This window comes from Hippocampus guttulatus, chromosome 23 (genome assembly GCF_054856545.1).
Source record: "Hippocampus guttulatus isolate MCC_2025c chromosome 23, RoL_Hgut_1.0, whole genome shotgun sequence".
Taxonomy (NCBI): Eukaryota; Metazoa; Chordata; class Actinopteri; order Syngnathiformes; family Syngnathidae; genus Hippocampus; species Hippocampus guttulatus.
In genome coordinates, this window is record NC_141283.1 from 3977291 (window position 1) to 3997287 (window position 19997).

A 19997-nucleotide genomic window follows, 5' to 3' on the forward strand; every position below is an offset into this window, starting at 1 on the left:
GCAACCCGAGAAGCTGTGTGTAATTACTCGGGCCTGATATTGACCTCCTGCTTTTTGGCTCTGTCTCCAATTTTAATTTCCTCTTAAGTCCTCTCAAAAAAAGAAAAACAAAACAAGGATTTCAGTGTGATTTTGTCATGCGACTCAAAGCAACGCAAAGGCGGGTTACGTCTCAAGGAGGCATCGTGAACTCATGATAAACTGGTGCCGATTGCCATGGCAACATGAGAGGGACAAGGGAGGTCAATGAGGCGAGTTTAAAGTTAACTTTTTAGTTCAGCGATTCCGGAAACTTTTTTTAAATTTAAATTAGCAGCATTAGCATGAGGATTTGCTGCTAACGATAAGGTAAGGACTCATAATTAGTGTGTGTCTGTGTGTTTGTGTATGGCTGAAAGAAACCTTTCAAAATGTTCATTAAAACGCTGAACCTCCAAAGCCATTTTCACTAAGTAAAATAATCGTGAGTAGACCAATCACAAAGTCTTAAGAACCTATGTCTGAAAACGTACTCCGGAAGCGGATTAGGGCCAATGACACACAGCCATTTTAGTGTAATTTTGCCACTTTTTCTACGTTATAATTCAGTCCCAAAAAGCCAGTTTTTCTTGGCCACATGATATTTGGTTGATACTGTATGTCTATCATGAGTCGAGCCACAAAAAAGTGTCAAGACCCAGTGGCTGAAAAGATATGGGAAGTCTGCATTTTTGGTTCCAAATAACCATTTTAGTGTTTGGGTTTTTTACGTCACAAATTCAGCCCCAAAAAACAGTTTTAGCTAGTTGGTTGATACTGTATGTCTATCATGAGTAGACCCACAAAAATGTCTCTAAAACCAATACCTGAAAAGACGCAGCATGTCAGCCATTTTATTTTGAAAAGATCATGTTAATGTCATTTTTAAAACCTTTTTTTCTGTGTCACAATGTGGACATTTTCACTTCGAAGTGTACTCCTTTTTGTTGCTAGCAGTTCCGATAATGGTTGTATTTTACCGGAATCAGTAAATTTACAATGGAATAAACATTGTATAAGGACAGTGCATAGAGTGTAACGTTGGGCCATTTTTTTCAGTGTTGTACGATGAAAATATATTAATTTGATAAAAATGTGAAGGATATGCTATAATCTATATTTGTGGGTGAGTAAACTAAAAGAATCGGGTTTGGAAACTACAGAGAGTCTGGAATGAAAGAAAGAGCGCCGTCTGCTGGTCATGCAGCAAACATACTGGTAATTATGGATAAATTGTTCAAAGTGAAGCGGCGGTTCAAAATGAGTTCTTTTGTCATTTAGAGCCGTGCTGGGTTGTACATTTTCTTGTCTATACGATGAAATGGACACTATTTCAAATTCAATTACATGAGAAGAGAGAAAATAAAGCCCTCGTGGTTCTCCATCGTCTTATAAAAATACTGAGTCAATTTGTTTTCATGATTAAAAATATGAATCTTGAAGAGTATGTGAGCAGCCTCTAGGTGGCAGCAGAGCCTCATGGCACGAAGTTCTCACTCAACTGTGAAGCAATAAAAATTGAGCATTATCTTTTTTTTTTCTTTCCCTGGTGGCCTATTTCATGTTGTAGTCTGACTCTTGAAGTGACCGTCACAATATGAACAGTTAACAATTAACCCTTCAAGAAGTACCTTTGTCAATTTTTCCATGACGTCGGCCATTAATTAACATCTTTGTGTCGCCGCTCCCTTCTTGTGACTTGTGACTCCACACCCTTGTCCAACCCTGTTTCACTTAACATCATGAAGTTTAGTAGAAATGTCGCCTGGGACACAGGAAGTCAGACGTTTTTGCTTGGAATGGCTATTTTGACCCTGGAACAATTTATTTCAGTTTCCATGATTTCTCATGGGAGGGGGGGAAAATGTGTTGACATGTTTAACAGTGATGTATAGCTTCCTCATACACGCAAACGCACACATTGATCACATGGCTGTGCGTCACTGTCATATTACACCACTGACAAAGCAGTTACTTGTTATATTGTACAGTATATATATATTTTTTCCTCATGGGACAGATAAGATATCATTTTGGGCGACTCTGTCTCACTGTCTCCTTTTTCCGGGAAATACATGCGTCCTCAAAATAACCACACCACACACCCCATTGAGTTACAGTGTGTGTGTGTGGGGGGGGGCGGGGATGTCAGAGTCAAGGTGAGATTGGAAGTGCATGTTAGAGGAGAACTTTCCCTGCAAGAGGACAGTGTTGCATGTTTTGAGGGAGGAGTACAAAAAACAATGGCTGTTCGGAATTTTTCAAAATTCTGATAAGATTTCATGAAGAAGTAAATTAGTGACCAATTCTTAAAATTGATATTGATATTTTGTGTTTTTTTAAATTTTTTTATTAAAATGCCGTAACATTTAGAAATGTAATGGCACAATTTACACACTGAAACATTTTCCACTATTTTTCTATTTGCAATTGTTTTATACTGTATATTTTACATTTCATATATATTGTATGTCTGTATAAATTGTTCCTGGTTAATTTACGCAAAGGGAGTATAAATTGCTTAAGCAGTTGGATTATTTTTTTTTTTTAAACAGACAAATGTGTAAAAACATGACAATTACAGACATGGGTCTTTTTCATGAAGTTTATTGTGCTGATCGGAAGCGAGACATCCAGCATAAACGTGTGCGCTTTGGAATGCAAGCAGTTTTCTTGAAGGACACCACATTCACATGATAAGAGACGGACACGCTCAGACTGTTAATGTGTCGCAAGAAAATTTTGAGTATTTTCGGAGTCGAATCAAGTGGAGTGAAGAATAATAATACTGGCATATTGCGCGACAGTCAGGTAACGTCAGTGGTAATGAGTACAGCTATACCAAAGTGTCAATTCATGTTAATGATCTTCAAAAAAAAAGGTGTGTTGCCACTGAGGAGTTAGAAGAGAGTTAGCTTAATACATAATGGTCTCATACAATAATATAACAAACGCAATAGAAGTACACATATTAAGTCACAGTATAAACATCGGAACATTGGCACACCATCATATCCCCGCGATCCTCGTTTTGAACACTAAGGGTTTTTTGGGAGGTGTGGGGGGATTTGATCTAGTCTACTTTTTTGTTTTTTGTCAACCCTTTGGACTCATTTCCCAAAAATGAGGCAGAACACTCCAAAAACAGTTGTTACCAGGCGAAACTACGTTATTTCTATTATTTTTAGCCAATCCTTCACCCCCCCAAAAGAATTCCTGTGCATCAACATTTCTGTCATTATTCACATTGTTGAGTGACTCCCATTGTGTCCCAGTGTTTCTTAAGATCCTGTAAAGTGAATTCAGAGATTTGACAGTAGCTTGATTGTTCACAATTTTGAAGCTTTGTTTTCTGTACTTGATTTTTTTTTTTTTTTAATGATTGAATTTTTTTTTTTTAATGATGAAATTTGTCAGGTTGTTAACAAAACTCTACTCGGTTTTCACTTTACAGGGACTTTACATTCTTAATCCTTGGTTCAGCTACATCAGTATGTGATTGTTTTAAAAAAAAAAATTGTATATACACTATTTTTTTTCAATTCAATTTCACTAAAATATCTTTGTTATTGGTCTTTTCTCTTTTACGATACACTGAACGTTCGGTTGATCATTTGCGCCATTTGCATAAGTTTTACACCGTTGTTCCCATTAAAATCGATATAATGAATCAAATAACTTTTTTTTGGTTCACTTTACAACAAAGATATGAATTACAGGCAAAACATTTGACTGTTTTACAACACTTTGTTGCCCATCAGTATTTGTACCTCTACAACAAAGAGGAAAATGTAAAAGTTGGCCAATTTTTGGGGGGTGGGCTTATAAAAGAGCTAATTTTGGCCAATTAAATTGGCTGTCCGATGAATTAATTGGTCGGGCCCTAATTTAAATATTGTTTCACAAGTTTAATTGTGTCTGGATGGGGGGGGGGACTATTTATCAACAGTTTATTTTTTATAAAGTCCATAGCGCAGATTTTAACTATCGCGGGTGGGTCTGGAATGGATCTTCTACGATAAACTGAGGTTCACTGTATCATGCATTGATCCGAAGAGTTGTTCCTTAATATCAACTTGCTCCAGTTGACATCAAATTTGCCTCCATTGCTCCAAGATATGATTAATCGATTCAATCAATGACTGGATTATGAAGTCCATTCCTAGTGGAAAAGTGTTTACCGTTTCTGTTTTTTAAATCATTTGTGACATTTACATTGACTCTGGTATTTTCCTCTTCGAAGGAGGCAGCAGATGCGCCGGCAGCTCGGTGGGCAGCTCGTGTCCCTCCAGCTTCACTTTAATGAGGTGGTTGGCCAGTGCAAACTCCTCGTCGTCCAGCATGCCGTCCTTGTCAATGTCGGCCAGCTTCCAGATCTTCCCGAGCACCGTGTTGGGCAGCTTGGATTTAACCATCTCTCGTTTGGCATTAGCGCCCGTCACCTTGCCGTTGACTGGCGACAACGTGTAGAAGATCTCGTCGTAGGCCGGCTTATCGCGCGCCACCACCCACTCGGCCTCATCGATACCCTCGCCGGCACCCTCTCCGTAGCCGTGGCCGAAGGGGCCGTTGAGCGTGCCGTCGAAGGCGCCGCCCTTGACCACGGGGTTGGGTCGCCGTGTCTCCTCCTGGCGTACTAGCACCATCAGGCCGGCAATGTCGTGGGCAAGCATATCATCCACAGCCTCCAGGAGCTTGGACTTGAGGGGCTGGAACTTGGTGAGGTCCTGAGCTTGGAGTTGGTCCTGGAAAGGAGGCACAGATGGCAAAAGTACTAAAACTCTGTCCTTAAAGTCCCTGTAAAGTGAAAGGTTTTCTAAATTTGACACACCGCAGACAAGACCAAATTTAATTTGATTTATTAAAATCACCAAGCACATAAAATTTGTCTTCAAAATAATGAAAATGCCTGGGTGCACATGCTATCTCTCAAATTGGACTTCAAAAAAATTCTACTCATTCATTTTCCTCCCCTTGTTGTGCGTGCACTCATGGCCAACAACGAGGCGCTCTAAAGCAGCCACACCAGCGCAGATCCCAGATCCTCACTTCGCCTTCTTTTCTGTCCTTCTCACATTCTTGGGGGAAAAAAAGTGCTTAGCCTATTTTGACTAAGTAAGGAGTTGAAGGTACTACAAATATCTGTTTTAAAAAGTTGGAAGTAAAAGTAAAACCGTCAGAAAAAAAATACTCAGTTAAAGAGCATATACCTGAAAAATCAACTGAAGCTCATAGAGTATTTTGACTTCACTACTTCCCAAAAAAAAAAAAAAAAAAGCACATCATTGTGAACTATTGGTGAACAGATCATCTTCCTCATCCTTACCTGCATCCTCTTGAGATTTGGAAAATCTCCAGGTGATATCTGATGTTCCCTCTCGATGCGCTTGTAAATGTCTCCCAGGCTGGCGATAAGCTCCTTCTTCTTGTTCTCTCTGCCAAACACTGCCGGCATCTCCTTCTTCAGAGAGCTGATGATGTATGCATGGACCTGCGTGACGGGATTCAAAGATGCATCAGGACAAGGAGGAAAGTGACAACATCAAGCACAGCTGCACACGGTAATCCAAGATCCAATTGAAAACGGAATTATAAACATAGCAAACATGTCCTTTGTTTCCATCTTTTTCAATTAATATGAACTTTGGGGGCGTTTGACAAACAAACAGCCATTTGACAATTGCGGTTTACTTGGTGACCTTTTTATTTTTGTCAATCATCCACCTCATAAATATTCCATATCATCGCTGTCATGTGAAAAAAACACTTGTCCATTCTTGTCATTAAAAAAAATTAAGTTAATAGGATGTCCGAAATGCTGACATGCCATTAATGTTAAAAAATAAAAATTAAAAATGGGCATCTGATGTTCACAGGAGAGCAACGATATTTTTTCAAAGTAAAAATAATAATACTGAAACTCATAACTACACAAGATAACTAGCATCCTCTAAAAGCTATTTCAATCCAACTGAAGGAACAAAAAATGAATTAAAAATGAAATGAAAATCTCAAACTATTAGCCCTGTTTAGGAATTGGGCTAGCCAAATTAGCCCTCAGATTAAGAAGTCAATCAAGGAAATTCGGCATCCTTAGCAACATAAGTCGCCCCCCCCCACCCCCCAAAGTCTGTCTCATGACCTCAAAGCATAACACACATCAGCTGTCAAACAGGAAAAATGCATTGGAGTGTTTCCGACAAGTGGTTGAGTATCTGTCTTCAGGCAGGAAAAGAGGAAATCATTCACATGTGATCCCAATTGTTCTAAACAGCCGGATGACGGCAGGAAACACTTTTCTCCCGAAAACACGCAAAATGTACATATGGGAGAGAGGTCCTTTCATACCATCCTGACACGAGTCTCGGAAGAGCGAGCGTTACCTTCGCTAACCTCGCCCGCTTGATCAGATCGTTGAGCTTCCGCAGCGCGGCATTGCGCGGCAACGACTGGATGTCCTTGAACAAATCCTGTTCCTCGGCCTCGAACAGCTTCCTGTTGTCGGGAATCAGCAGCGGGTGCGACCAAAAGGAGCCGATGTACACGCGAATAACCTGCCGGAGACAAAAGAGGGACGCACAGATCGCTTTGCTTCTCTGGTAGAACTTAAAAAAGATGTTTACCTCAGGTGTGTTGACTATTTTTCCCAGCGACCACATGAGCGCGCCATACACTCGCATCAACTGCTGAGTCTCGATCTGGTCGGCCTTGTTCAACACCACCCTGATGATAAAACCAAGCAAAACAGCAATTGTGATTTCATATGATTCGCAAGGTCCCCCGTCCTCGAAGTACCTTATCTTGTCCTCGTGGTTCTTCAGCGCCTTGATCACGTCGGAAAACTCGTCAGAGATGTCCAGTTTGTGAGCGTCGAAGAGCAGGATGATCCGGTCCACGCGCTCGGCAAACCACTCCAGGACGGCTGCAAAGTCGTACCCTGTAAAAATAATAAGAATAATTAAAAAAAAAAAACACGTCGGTTATGAACCATGACTGTTTTGTCACCATAGAAGCAATGAGATCATTTTGTGACATGGTGACGTGCAAAAATTGGCAAACCATGCAAAGTCACTCTCATTAAAGTGTTGACTGCAACCAAGTGTCAGCTGCGCAGTAGTCGTAGTAGCAGTAACGCTTTAAAAAAAAAAATTGTGTTAAGGTGCGGCTTGCGCAGAACCAACAAGCGACGCCTTGATGGTTTGCTCAAGAACGCGAATTTGGTGGAGCAAATCTGTAAATGGTATTGCAATTGTAGTTTTTTTTTTTTAAATTGTGCGTGTATTTTTTGCAACCCATGTTACAAGATTAAAAAAAAAAAAAAAAGAGCAAGAAAGGAGTCCACAAATTCCTCCAAGCCTTAAAGTAGCACACTGCTAACTGCTCATTTAGTAGCACGTCGACATCTAACAGACAATACCTCCATAAGGACATCTACGGAGGCAGCTATAGCCCGATAGCTCCTCTTCTGGACACACATAAAGAGTGTTCACACACACACAACAACAGGGGTGCGTAGAGACCAAAGAAATAGTCAGACAAGAGAGACAGGAGTGTAAAATCAAATGTGGACATTGTGCCGTTTTGGGTTATCCAGCTTCTTTTGTCCGTGTCGGCCGTTGGTATGGCGATGCCAACCGTGTAGTGTTGGGAATGCAACCGCTCTGTGACACCACAGCAGACCGAAAAGGATTCTCGGACTTGCCTTTTGCCTTTATGTCTCTGCAATGTGGTATGTGTAATGTTTGCTCGTTCATTCAAACTTTTTTTTTTTTTTTTTTACACCAATGCAATTGGAACAAAAGAAGACATCCAGACACAAACCAGGTCTCCTACATGTACAGTATGTCTCATGAGTTAATTGTCTTTAGCTTCGCACTGCATGCCGGAATGCAAGCACGCGACCGATCAAAGCTCATTTTGGACGCTATCAACTCCTCTTTGAAACCAAAGGGACATAATCTCCCCCCTGCCCCCCCCGCTCCGAAATGCTGACATTGTAGGATTCAATGGGACTGGTCGGGTGTTGGGTAGACGAACGGGGGTCTGGTGAATGAACGCGCACGATGCACACACACGCAGGCAGAAACAGCCTTTGTGTCACGATAGTGTTGTTTTACCTCGACTGATTCTTTGTTTCTCTCCTGACAGGATCCCTGGGGTGTCAATCACGCTGATGCTCTCCAACACTGGGTTAGTCAGCTGGGCGCACACAAACCTACACACACGCAGATGACCAAGACTGTGTAAACGTGTCAAAACAAACTCGGCGGCCAGCTGTAGAAATGCACAGTAAATGCGTGACCTGCATGCATCAAATGCATAATACAACGCAAGTCTTTCTCTAGTGATTATTCTGAAACAAATTGAAAAAGGGGGGGATGCACTTTTTGTCCGGTAAGGCGAGCCCAAGTAAATACAAAACATGCTTCAAAGAAAACTAACATCTGTTCTCTGCACACAAAAACGCTGAACTTTCTACCGTAACCATTTAAATCACTGCTTGCTTGTCTTTTTATTCCACTAAACTCTCACAGCCGAACCCGCTCACTCAGTCAAAATGTCGGCAATGTTTAGTGTGTTTCATTAAAGACTCAAAATGAAGCGTCATGAGGCAACTTAGTGCCTGGCCAGTGCCAGGAAGGAGCGCTGATGAATTTCTTCAGGGCAGGATCTTCATCAGCAACAAGTTATGAAGTGTTTTGTGGAATGACCAAAACTCAAACATTTAGCAATTTAGTGCCGCCTTGTCTCGTAAATCAACTTTGGTAGCAAGTCAACAATATCTTTAGTAATGTATGTCTTTGGGTTTTGGGGGACTTTTTTTGGGGGGGGGGGGTTCCCCCCAAATCAAAAGTGGCAGACTTAGTTTATTTTCTAGCGTGACTGAACAAACCTTTTTGCAGGTCTAGTTATGACAGACATGCCTACCAAATTTTAGGTTGCATGACGAAAGGCATGATGAAACAAATGTTTCCAAAACAACCCTAAAATGGCTACAGACCAAAATGGCTGACTTTAGGCATAGGTTCCAAAATACAGTTTTCTTGGTCAGTTTTTATTTCATCTTAGCCTGGATGTGATGAGAATTTTGCAGTTTAGTGTCACTGTGGCATGACCTACATACATAGGCAACACACATGACCGCCAGCGGGTAGAGCAAAAGCCCGATTGGTGAGGGCAAGGAAATTCAATCACAAAGGAATGTAGCGCCCCACTGCGGATTCTCACTTTGGCTCGCTGCTACCTCGCACTTCGCATACTTGGCGCGAGAGCGTCACAACATGGCGAAGCGCAAACCTGTTGAGGAAGGCGTTCCCGAAAGCATTCAGCTTCCTGAAGGGCTTCTTGGGGTCCACCACAAGGGCATTGCCGGGGATCACGCCCTCCGTGTCGCCGTGCATCACCGCGATGAAGGAATCCGTGGTGGGCTCGGGGCCGATGCGCATCCCGGGAAAATCCTGCTCCAACAGGTAACTGTGGGGGCAAGTGAGGCGTTCCGTGATGAGATGCTTTTGATAAGATGAGAGCAGAGTTAAAAAGCACTCTGTGGGACTCCGGTGAAAGTTCTCCAACTTTGATCTCCAGGCAAAATATATGAAAACAAAAGGTTAAAAAAATATATGTGAGGTATGCACGTAGTCAAGTCGGCGAAACATTGCAAGTGTCGTACTTCTATAAGCTATACTGAAGCGAAAGGAGAGAATTTCGGCTATAATGATAGTCAAGGCAGCAGGGATATCAAACTCATTGTAGTCGCGGGCCAATTTGGAGTTACAGTACGTCTTCCCTCAGATTGTTCAAATGAGTGTAAACTGGGTAACAAAGTTATCGCAAAATCTCAACGATATTTATTACACATGACAATTTGACATTTCGGTACAGATTTTAGCAAGTTGCCACACATGATTCGCTTTCGCGGGCCACATAAAATGATCTGGCGGGCTGAGATTGCCCCCCGGGCCTTGAGTTTGACACCTGTGGTCAATGGTGTTGTAAGTCAAGCTTGCTGTATTTACATCAACGGTGTTTGGTTTTTGCGGGAGACAGATGATGCCTCTACTAGTTTTCCAAGTCACGTGAAACCTTTGCAACTTGTTGCTAGGCAGAAATGGTCATCTGTAATTGTTTTTTCTGACTGATAATACAGTTATCGTATTTTCTGACAAGTAACAACTGATAAGAATTCCCCTTTTAATTTAAAATATGGACGCAACGTTATATAGGTCAACCGACCATATTTCTCATACTTTTTTTCCCAATCAACTTGGGGCAGATGGCTCGACACGGCTTTCGTGGCTACATCGGCTTAATTCCCTGCCGATCCTCCCAACGTGAGCTAATGCTCTTTAGGGCGACAATATGGTGATCTTTAAGGAAATCGTTTTCCTTGGTGGTACCTGACAACTCACTTCGGTCCTTTTGGGGGAAAAAAAAATTCTCATCCACCGTCCTCTGTCCCAAAAATGACTGATGGATGGACTGTTCCATCCCAGGGACGGAATGCCCATCTCTGGAATTTAGCCAACTTTCTCATGTACAAAACGTCTCGAGCAGAAATCGGAATCAATTGTCAAGATTTGAAATGACTCTCGAGCCATTTGTTGGCAACACAAATGACTCTTTCAACCCCTGTATTGGTCCAACATTGCAAGACGCTTATCACTAAAACAGATTATTTTTTTCATCAGTAATGGCATTTTCTATGATTTATAGTGAGTATCGCGCTTTTTTTTCTCAAAGTTACCAAAAGTGACTCCTGACCCAACGAGTGCTCCGGTTTTGAATCCCCCATCTTACATGTTACAAGCAGTGCAAACGATCTTACTATGTCGTGTCTTGTAAACGCAGGCCGATTTACGGTGCGACTATTAATTTTCTTGTCAGTGTTTTAAGCGTTAACAGATGTAAGGATGACTCCCACCCCCACTTTTTTTAAAAACATCTTTACAATGAACACACATAGATATATAAACACACACACACACACACACACACACCTTGCCTGAGGAGCAAGCAGCGCCTGGTGGAGCCATCTCCGCCGACAGGTTGTGCAATACACGCGTACGACTGTGTACCAGTGTTTGATAGCACGTCATGCAACATACGTATCATCCTTTTGGGGTTTGCCTTATATTTATATGTTTAAAATAAACATTTTAATCTGTAACTGTAACGGTACGGTAATAAAAAAAAAATATTCTGGTTTAAATATTGAAATGGATCATTCATGAAGTGTGACTGCAGGCGAGCGTGACCAAAGGTTACCAAGCGTTTTGGACATTCCTCGTTGTCGTGTTAAAATGTGGGTGGAGGATGGGGGGGGGGGGGGGTGTGCTGCAAAGTTGGCATCAGTAAACGAATGATGAAGAGACAAAAGTGAGGAAGGAGGAGATGCAGGAAGTTGCTAAAGACCATCCTCGCTGGCTTGAAAGGACTAATTCAATGACATTTAAAAATGGCCGACGGTTCAAACAACGGAGAGCCTTGGCTAATCTAAACATGACGCCACACCGATATGTTTCCCGAGGCTTCCTTGAGCCTCGGGGACCGTCAACTCGGCATGAGCTCAGACATCCGGCTCCCATCGCATCCATGGAGCAGTCGTCTTCCCACTTTGCACTCCGTGAAATAAACAACACATTCCAAGATAGTAATTCTTAAAAGAGAAAGCCACCAAAAGTGGAGTCGTAATTTTGGGCTCAACCAAAGTTTTGGCATGTATTTTAACTTGATGGAAAATTCAGGCCACACTGACAACAAATGTCACAAAAAGGATATAAAGTAAAATAGGACGGGGGGGGGGGTAATCAAATGTGGCTCTTGTTAGTTAATATTTGTTTTTATTAGGCATTGGTTAACTTGTCGTCAAACAACAGAACGTTCCTCAAACACTCTTTGAACAATTTAATCTTCAGTGAAACTAACATGCATGTTTTGGCAATGTAGCAGGAAGTTGGAGTACCCGGAGGGAATCTCTGCAGAAACAACTTAACTCCACAAAGGAAAGCCTGCGCTGAAATTCAAACCACTAACCAGGTCCTAGTTTACATTAATATAATTAAAAACATGCAACTTCATGAGACAACCAAAATGTTATCTCTGGCTCTATTTACTATTTCTATTTATGTGGCATGTTCGATGGCTGCAGCAGAGGGAAAACAGTCAGTTGGGCGTGTCTTCATCGAATGAACTTTTAATATCTCCGTTTGATCCCAATTGTGTCTGTTTTGTGTTCTCACCGTATGAAGCTGGTCTTGCCTGTGGAGTACTGGCCCACCAGAAGGACCATGGGCTTGTTGTCAAAGTCGGCATCCTCCAGCGCCGGCGAGTGGAACTCGTGGAACTTGTAGCTCTCTTCCAGCGGCAACAGCTTGGTCTTGTAAAGCTTCTTCAGACCATCGCTGACCGTCTGGAAGACCTCGGGCTCCTTCTTCCTGCGGTCATCGCCTCCCAGCCAGCTGAACATGATGGCTGCGCTTCTTTTTGCTGCTGCCGCTTCTTCAGCTGATTGATTCTTGTGGTCTGCTGGTTGGTGAGTCCTAGATCTTTAAGGGCGCACAAAGTGGATGGCCTCTTCAAATATGAGCCATCATGAAAATGTCAAAAATAAATTAAGCACAACGGTGCCCAACTGGGGCTACTAAGCACAATATGCCAACCAATGTCTTCTGTTTTACTTTGCAAATATATATACCTGTATATATATATAATAATAATTTCAATAATTCGTGGTATAGAATTAAAAGTAAGGGAATATATGCTCTAAATAAATGTTGCGTGTGGTTCTAAGCAGATAATACGATGCTATTAGAAGAGAGGAAAAAGTCAATACCCAAGCTGTCAAGATGGTTTTGTGTTGTGCCAATTACAGACGACACTCTAATTGCATTCTCTTCATCCGGGTTCTTCCAGCTCCCTCCAAGCCCGTGATATTCCGAATGGGACAAAAACACACCTTTGTATATTCGATTTAATACAATATATTGTAATGTCCAAAAAAATATTAGCGTCCCAATGCCGCTACGGGGCCGTGGGCGAGCACAGGAATCCCATCAATGATGCACTGAGCTGCCGCGACGCTGTCAACCGCCGTTGTCCTTCCTTCCACCACCAACCGTTTGCAGTCAAAACACGCTCATAAAAGTGGATTTGTGTCGTTTGGAATTAAAAATGAAAGTCAACGAGCGACAAAGAGTTGAGCTTTGGTGTTTCGGAGCGTTATGGGGCGGCAGCCGGTCACTCTCTCTCCCCTCCTACGGAGCTCGTATTTAAATACCGACTCGCTGGGAAACCCGAGCCTACCGGAAGTTACACGACAGCGGCCTTTTGGCCCCGCCCAGTGATGCGGCAACCCAAACCGGACCCGTGCGTAGCCGAGAAATGGTGCGCCTCCTACAGGCGAAGAGCGGGATGCAAGGAGAGAATGCTGTTGGAGTCGTCGAGTCGTGAGGCGATAAAGGCATGAATCAGTGTTTGTGGCGGTCATAATTAAGGAAAACCTTTATTAGTCTCGCAATGGAGAAATTCCCGATTCACAGCAGCAAAGTTATGAAAGGAAGAAGTAGAACAACAAAATATAGGAGCTGCTGGAAAGGCAGCCACTCACGCGGCGCCATTTTGAAGTCAAAATAACAAAAATAACACAGGACACAGACAGTCGTGCAATCTTCACCACTTTTCTGCATACACTTTGTTGTCTGAAGCAGTTATAGGGGTTGATCAAAGGAGAACTGGGTGAATGACTGATCGGTTAGTGGAGGAGTGACAGGTTGAGGGTGTAGGACTAGGGAGGGGCCAGCTGGTTGTAGATGGTGTCAGAGAGCTTGATGTTGTCGGAAAAGTGATGGTGCGCTTGAGTTTGGGTTTAGGGGTGGGAATGTTGATATGCAAGATGATGGCTAGGTGGTTGGAGCTGGAGAGGATGTTGATGGTGATTCCAGTAGAGCACACCAGGTCCTGGATTTGTCCATGATTGTGGGTAGGGAAGTTGATGTGTTTTGAGACAACCTTACATAATATAAATGCTACGTGGTTTCGACACTTTGAATCTTCTGGGTGGAGTGAGGTTACTGCCAAAATACCTTAGTGACTTCCTTCTCACAATGTTCTTAATGGTTTTGGATTGTAAAAAAAAAAAAAAGAAAGAAAAAGGAAATAATCTTTGTGAACACAATGAGCCCATCATTCATGACAGCAGATACGAGTTTTTCCTGTCCTTCATGCAATCACATATTGAATTTGATGCAGCGGAAAAGAAAAAAAAAGTCATCTGGGGACTGTAACAAGAATAAGAATAAGAAAACCTTTATTCGTCTCACAATGGAGTAATTCCCAATTTACATCAGCAAAGTTATGCAAGTTATAATTCGTGCTGTGGTGGCACGCCACACGCTCTGTTAGGGAACCGTTAGACCAAATTGACCGCATAGTATAAAGTGCTCCTTTATCTGAGTGAGAATGAGCAGGCTGATGCAACAAAAACAAGCAAGGTTTGATTAAACTGGGTGCAGCTCTTGATAAAGAGGGAATGTCATAAAACCAGAACAGAGGTGTCAAATATAACTTCTGAGACTCAATTATGCCACCATCTTGTGTCCACAACTACTTTATACACCACAAAGAGCTGCAGCAATTATTCAAATTAGGTAACATGCCTTAAATTAGGGGGAAAAAAAGCTTCACAGGAATAATTTTTGTGAGCGAATTTAATATTAGCTGCCATAACGAGTGGTCAAACACAGACACAGCCACCCATCCACTTCCAATCGCTTTATTGAACAAACATTCATTCACCACCACGCAGAGTTTTTTCAATACACAGACTAGCTAATTGATGAGGCAGATCTCAAGCAGCCTACTCTACGAGCTCATTCGCTAACGCCCGTGTCACGCACCAGGCCAGGCCCTGCCTTATCCAGCCATAAAATTCCAGCTAATGTAGTAGAATGCGAAGATGCCGCCAAAAATAAGAAGTGACTTGCGGCTTCATCGATCAAAAACATTGTTATCCACATGATGCGATAATCGGTAGAAAACTCTCTTATAAAAATATTCAGTGGCTGCAACCCTAGCGCCACTCATCTAATTATCTGCTTACCGGAAGCCAATGTGGTGACTTCTTCATTCCTAACTAAAAGGCTTCTGTTACAGCTGTAATGCTCCAGTAATGATTTTTTTTTTAAATCCATCTGAAACAAGCACTTCAAAGAGGAACATGCAATACGTCCTTGTGTGAGGGCAGTGCTACTCATTCATAGAGATGACCAAATCCCATTTTCTGACAATGTCATCCACTTCCCAGCCTGTAGTGGCCCCCTGTGTTGGTGCCGCCTCTTCCTGTGACGCTTGCCTGACAAACACCTTTTCCAAACCCAGATCGCCCATTGCTACCTTCTTGCCGCCTCCTTCTCCCTCCCCCCGGCTCATTGTCATCTCCAGCCCTGGCAGCACCTGCTGCCTCTTTTCACGGTCCCATTCAACGCAGAGCGGTCCTCCCTCCTCGTCTCGCAGCGCTCCTGTCAGCGTGAGGACACTGTAGTTTTCAGCGTCTTCTCCACGCCTCCGATATGGGCTCCCATTCAGTTCCTTCCCCTCCGTCATGGGCATTCTTAGGCCATGTGGAGCTGTATTTGCCAAATACATTGTTGGAAAGTCCGCCTGACTTTGGGTCGCATTTTCCAGGGGACATCTGCTTCCTGCTTGCGGTAAGGAGCACTGAGAGGCGGGATAGGTGGCGTCCTTAACGGGCAACTCTTTAGGGTGGGCGTCGCACTTTCCACCGGCATCCGTCGTGGCCACCCCAACCACGCCGTAGCTCAAAGAGTCAGCGCAGGGTTCTTCGGGCTCTGGTGACGGCTGTGGATGCTGGGCAGCACTGTAAATTACGCAGTCTGATGCGTTGCAGTCCTTGTCGTCATCGTCCGAAGGACAGTGGCTCTTCAACGGGGTGATGGGATCCGGGAGTAAGCTTGCGTTGGGTTGAAGGCGTAAAGAAGCCACGTCCTTCAAGGCAAAAAGACGGAAGGGTGAGAATATAGCACCACGGCTTTTTAAAAGTGTTTTATAGTGGTCAGTGGCAAGGCTTGTATAACTTTGAGACAGTGTCGCGGATAAACAAATGGCCAAGGCTGAAGAATTTACACAAGTTGTCGGTAGCGATGTTGCTTTTATACAAGTACAAAACAATTCCAGGAGGCCCACTCTAATTCTTGGAACCATGAGAACATTGAGAGGAGATTCCTTTCACTCATTCAGTACCAGCCAATTCTGGACCAAGTCTGAAAAGACGTTTAAAAACGTCTTTGGGAGTGAATGAGTTAAGTATGTTCACTAGTGTCACCATTGACAGAACACAGTTCAAAACGACCACTTTTGATACTGTGTCTCCCGTCTAAAATAGTAGACGTTATTCCTCGCTTTTGGGGCCACTGACCCCAAACCAAACAAAGAGAATGAATTTCGTTGACAGCAATAAAAATTTTGACGGTGTTATTATCACCTTCAAAGATACTGTCGTGGTCATAAGAAAAGTGTGTAAAAATACAGTGCGTAGCTGAGTTATGATAACAAAGTACGCCTTTGAGAGCAACTACAGGTAGCCTTGCTATTAGCATTACCAGGGTATTGGGCCTTTTCTGTCCATTCCCCATCAGGTAGTGATAGAGAATGTAGCCGACCACCAGAACAATGCAGATGCACAGCGACGGACACACAATGCCAACAACCGCCATCTGCACTTGGCCGATGACAGGATCTATGGAAATAATGTGCAGATCACGTCGTTAAAAAGTATTCGAGACATGGTTTTCAAATTTAGTATTTGGGTGACCCAAGAAACAAACACAGTGAGGTTGTACCTTTTCCCGTGGTGATGCAGAGCCTCTCGGACTGGTGGCAGTTGAAGCGCAAGGAGAGGAATCTGGCCTGAGCCGAGAAGCAGTATTCCGTCTCAAAATCCATCAGTCCGTATTTGTACGGGCTGGAGGTGACTGGAAAATGGTGCTGTCAAGTTGCAATGTGAGTTCTTGTTGTTGATAAAAGAGGCTTTTCAAAGCAGTGTAAGGTGTGTCAGAAAAATAAAAATCCCAAGACTTGTGTCATAAAAGATATTTCCAATCCAAACGATGAGTCGTCCCGATCAATGTTTTCACCCTGAAGTATGAACTGTAATTGCGATCGCAGTTCTCTGCAGCGATCAAAACTCCCCCCCCCCCCACATGCTTTTATATACAGTATTTATATCCTCCGTGTCTTGTCGTCAAGCAACGAACAGAGAAATGATGGAAGCAATCGATGCTAAGTCTTGAGTCTTCAAGGATTCCGCGGAGACCAAATGTCAGAGAAGAGTCACCGAAATTGAAAGAAATCTTTTTGTGACTCCGGCCCTTGAACTTTTTTGACGCACCTTGTAATCATTTCAACTGTAGCTTACCACTCTCCCTTGGCGGCTGTTGTAAACTGACAGGTTGTAGGTCATCTGCGGATAGAGCCATGTCATGGAAATGGGCGGGGCGTGATCGTCTGGCTGATATCTGATTGGACCCGACAGGTAGATGATGACGTTGTTGTCCTTCACTTCCACCGAGATCTGAGGTTGCCCAAAGGTTGCTGTAGGAGGTTAAGACACAAGCGACTCGACATGTTAATTAGTTATCACACGCCCGCTTGGCGTTCACTGGCTGCAGATGATCACATGACATCGCTTGTCCAATCAGTGCTGCGGGAAATTTAGTTTGCTTAGTAGTCAACGTGTGACTGTCGTGATAGTACGTCGTAAAAAAAAAAGAAGAAAAAAGTATACTTATCTCTTGAAATTTTACTTACTTTTTTCTGTTTTTAATAAATGCGTTTTTTTTAAATATCTTGGATTTGTATAAAAAATAGATATATATTTGTCACTCATGAAGGGTTCGGTGAATGTGCATATTAACTGGTTGGGTTGCGTATCTCTAAAAAGGTTAAGAACCACTGTATTAGATTTGCTGTATTTGTTTAATCAAATTTTTAGGACCGAAACTTATTTTAATTAATTAATTAATGTATTTATTTGTAATTAAAAAACTTTTATTTCGGCGCTCAAAGCGTGCACTGCTTACACTACACTTGGCGCCGAAGACATGGGCTAATTTCCAAACTCCGAAACTAAAATCTAAAATCATGCATGTTCCCAAAGTTTGCAATTTAGTAACAGCGGTACTGCCAGCTATTTATAATACCTGGCACACTGCCTAAGCAAATAAACAAGTTATTCATGATACCCAGCATGTTGCACAATAGAAATGAATAAAATGACCAAATACTGTAATAACAACAACAACAGAAACCTTTGTGTGTTTACATCTCTATTGATGTCGCTCAACTTACTGTCAGCCTTTGGAACGAAGCGCATCTGCGTCACGACCCACTTTGAAAGGCCGGCGCCCACGGCGCGCACCCGCCCGTAGTAGCCCTGCTCCGCATCCCACGTCTCGCGGCTCAGATCGCACCACGTCCTCTCTGTTTCCTTGCACCACGGCACCGGTCTCCAGTTCACCCGCTTGCTTCCCGCCACGCTGTCGCCGTAGCTGCGGAGGAGAGGCCAACTCTGAAGGCAAACTGGTCGGTATAACTACAGAGTAGGGAAAGGCTTAACGCTGCTCACAGGGCGAACTGCACGGTGTAGCGGGTGCCATCCGGAGTTTCCTTTCCTGGGATCCATTCAAGTACGTTCTTCAGGTTCAGCGAGGTGAACGTGACATTAACAGGGCTCGGAGGAACGGATGAGCCTGCGGTGGTGGAAACAATGTTTAAATGGGCATTGGATTAAACTAAGAGCTGTTTTTTTTTCAGTATTTCCCTTACTATTTTGGGGTTTAAAAAAAGAATTGAGATAGGGCTGGCCGATATACCCTTCAAATAAATTGCACTGTTTGCAAAAATCAGATTTGAATCAATTTTACCTGCCTGCCCCCCACCCCCTTTTTTTTAAAGTCTGGGGCCCCCACCACATTGGTCCCACACTCTGTACGCCCCTCCTTCGCTGCCATGCCATCATTGTAACCAGTGCAAAAGCCTGGACGTGTTTTAAACTAGATTTCTTTTACTCCAATCATCAGAATGAAAAAAAGGCCTTACCTGAAAATTCGGATTAATCGATTATGTTATTACTTCATGTTACTAATTACTTCCCATTGCCCTCAGAAACAAGTAATACAAAATGTATTTGGGAAGTCCAGATCAATTTACAGTCAACCGGAAAAATAAACCACCATCACACACCCTGATTTACATTCCAAACATCAATTTGCATAATAACAATACGCCGTAACCATGACACTCAAGTCTAAACCTTAAAAGTTGTCCTCCTCTGAAATCGAATTCAATTCAATTCAATACAGCAGCGTGTTGAGTTGAATAACTGTTATCATTTATTGTAAATCAGCGTGTTACTAAGCGCATTTAAGGTTACATTAAAGTTATCAAGGCGAGACACACTAAGCCCACACAGATACCTGAAGAGAAGTCCACACCCCCGAGGATGAAAAGAAATAAAACAGCCCTCATGACTTTCATGTGGGAAAAAGAGCGCTCCTTTCCATCAAGGGACCCGTCGATGCTTCACCTGCAGCCGAATTCGGCCACATTGGAAAACATGCAGTGAAGTCCCAACAAAAGCGAATGATGACAAGTACAGATGATGACGTTTAAAAAAAAAAAAACGTCCCCTGAAGAATGTGATCTCACTGGTTTGCGCTCATGCGCGAAAGAAAGACGTCTGATTGCGACAGTACTGTACCGTGTTATAAAAAAACAGCCGTATGTTTATTGCCAGTTTATCAGAGAAATTTATTCAATAAATCTAAATTATTGCGTTGGGTAAATATGGTGGCCAAATAGATTCAACATAAAAGAAAAAAACCCCAAAATGACGTTTGGTGCGCAACAAAGCCCGGAAAACTGTAAACAGACTAAAATAATCATTCCTTTGTACTGACAAATAA

The 19997-nt window shown here is 42.8% G+C and overlaps 2 protein-coding genes and 1 long non-coding RNA gene across 3 annotated transcripts; 1 reads left to right on the forward strand and 2 right to left on the reverse strand.

The window, feature by feature from the left end:
• Positions 1-2609: 2609 nt before the first annotated feature.
• On the reverse strand, positions 2610-12484 carry LOC147185786 (EH domain-containing protein 3-like). The gene is made up of 8 exons (XM_086104264.1): positions 12258-12484; positions 9316-9492; positions 8136-8233; positions 6814-6955; positions 6642-6741; positions 6402-6572; positions 5345-5509; positions 2610-4763 (listed from the first exon to the last, which is right to left on the reverse strand). Exons 1-8 carry the CDS (start codon positions 12482-12484, stop codon positions 4230-4232), a joined length of 1614 nt encoding a protein of 537 aa, XP_085960390.1. The 3' UTR covers positions 2610-4229.
• LOC147185787 (uncharacterized) lies at positions 5454-12409 on the forward strand. Its single transcript, XR_015099451.1, has 3 exons — positions 5454-5579; positions 8167-8208; positions 12267-12409. It is a non-coding gene; the product is annotated as an uncharacterized LOC147185787 (long non-coding RNA).
• Positions 12485-14772: 2288 nt separating the features above from the next.
• On the reverse strand, positions 14773-19660 carry LOC147185788 (uncharacterized). The gene is made up of 7 exons (XM_086104549.1): positions 19509-19660; positions 18659-18782; positions 18382-18581; positions 17450-17625; positions 16875-17019; positions 16635-16771; positions 14773-16020 (listed from the first exon to the last, which is right to left on the reverse strand). The coding sequence occupies exons 1-7, from the start codon at positions 19567-19569 to the stop codon at positions 15262-15264; spliced, it is 1602 nt and encodes a 533-aa protein (XP_085960675.1). The 5' UTR covers positions 19570-19660; the 3' UTR covers positions 14773-15261.
• Positions 19661-19997: the final 337 nt, after the last annotated feature.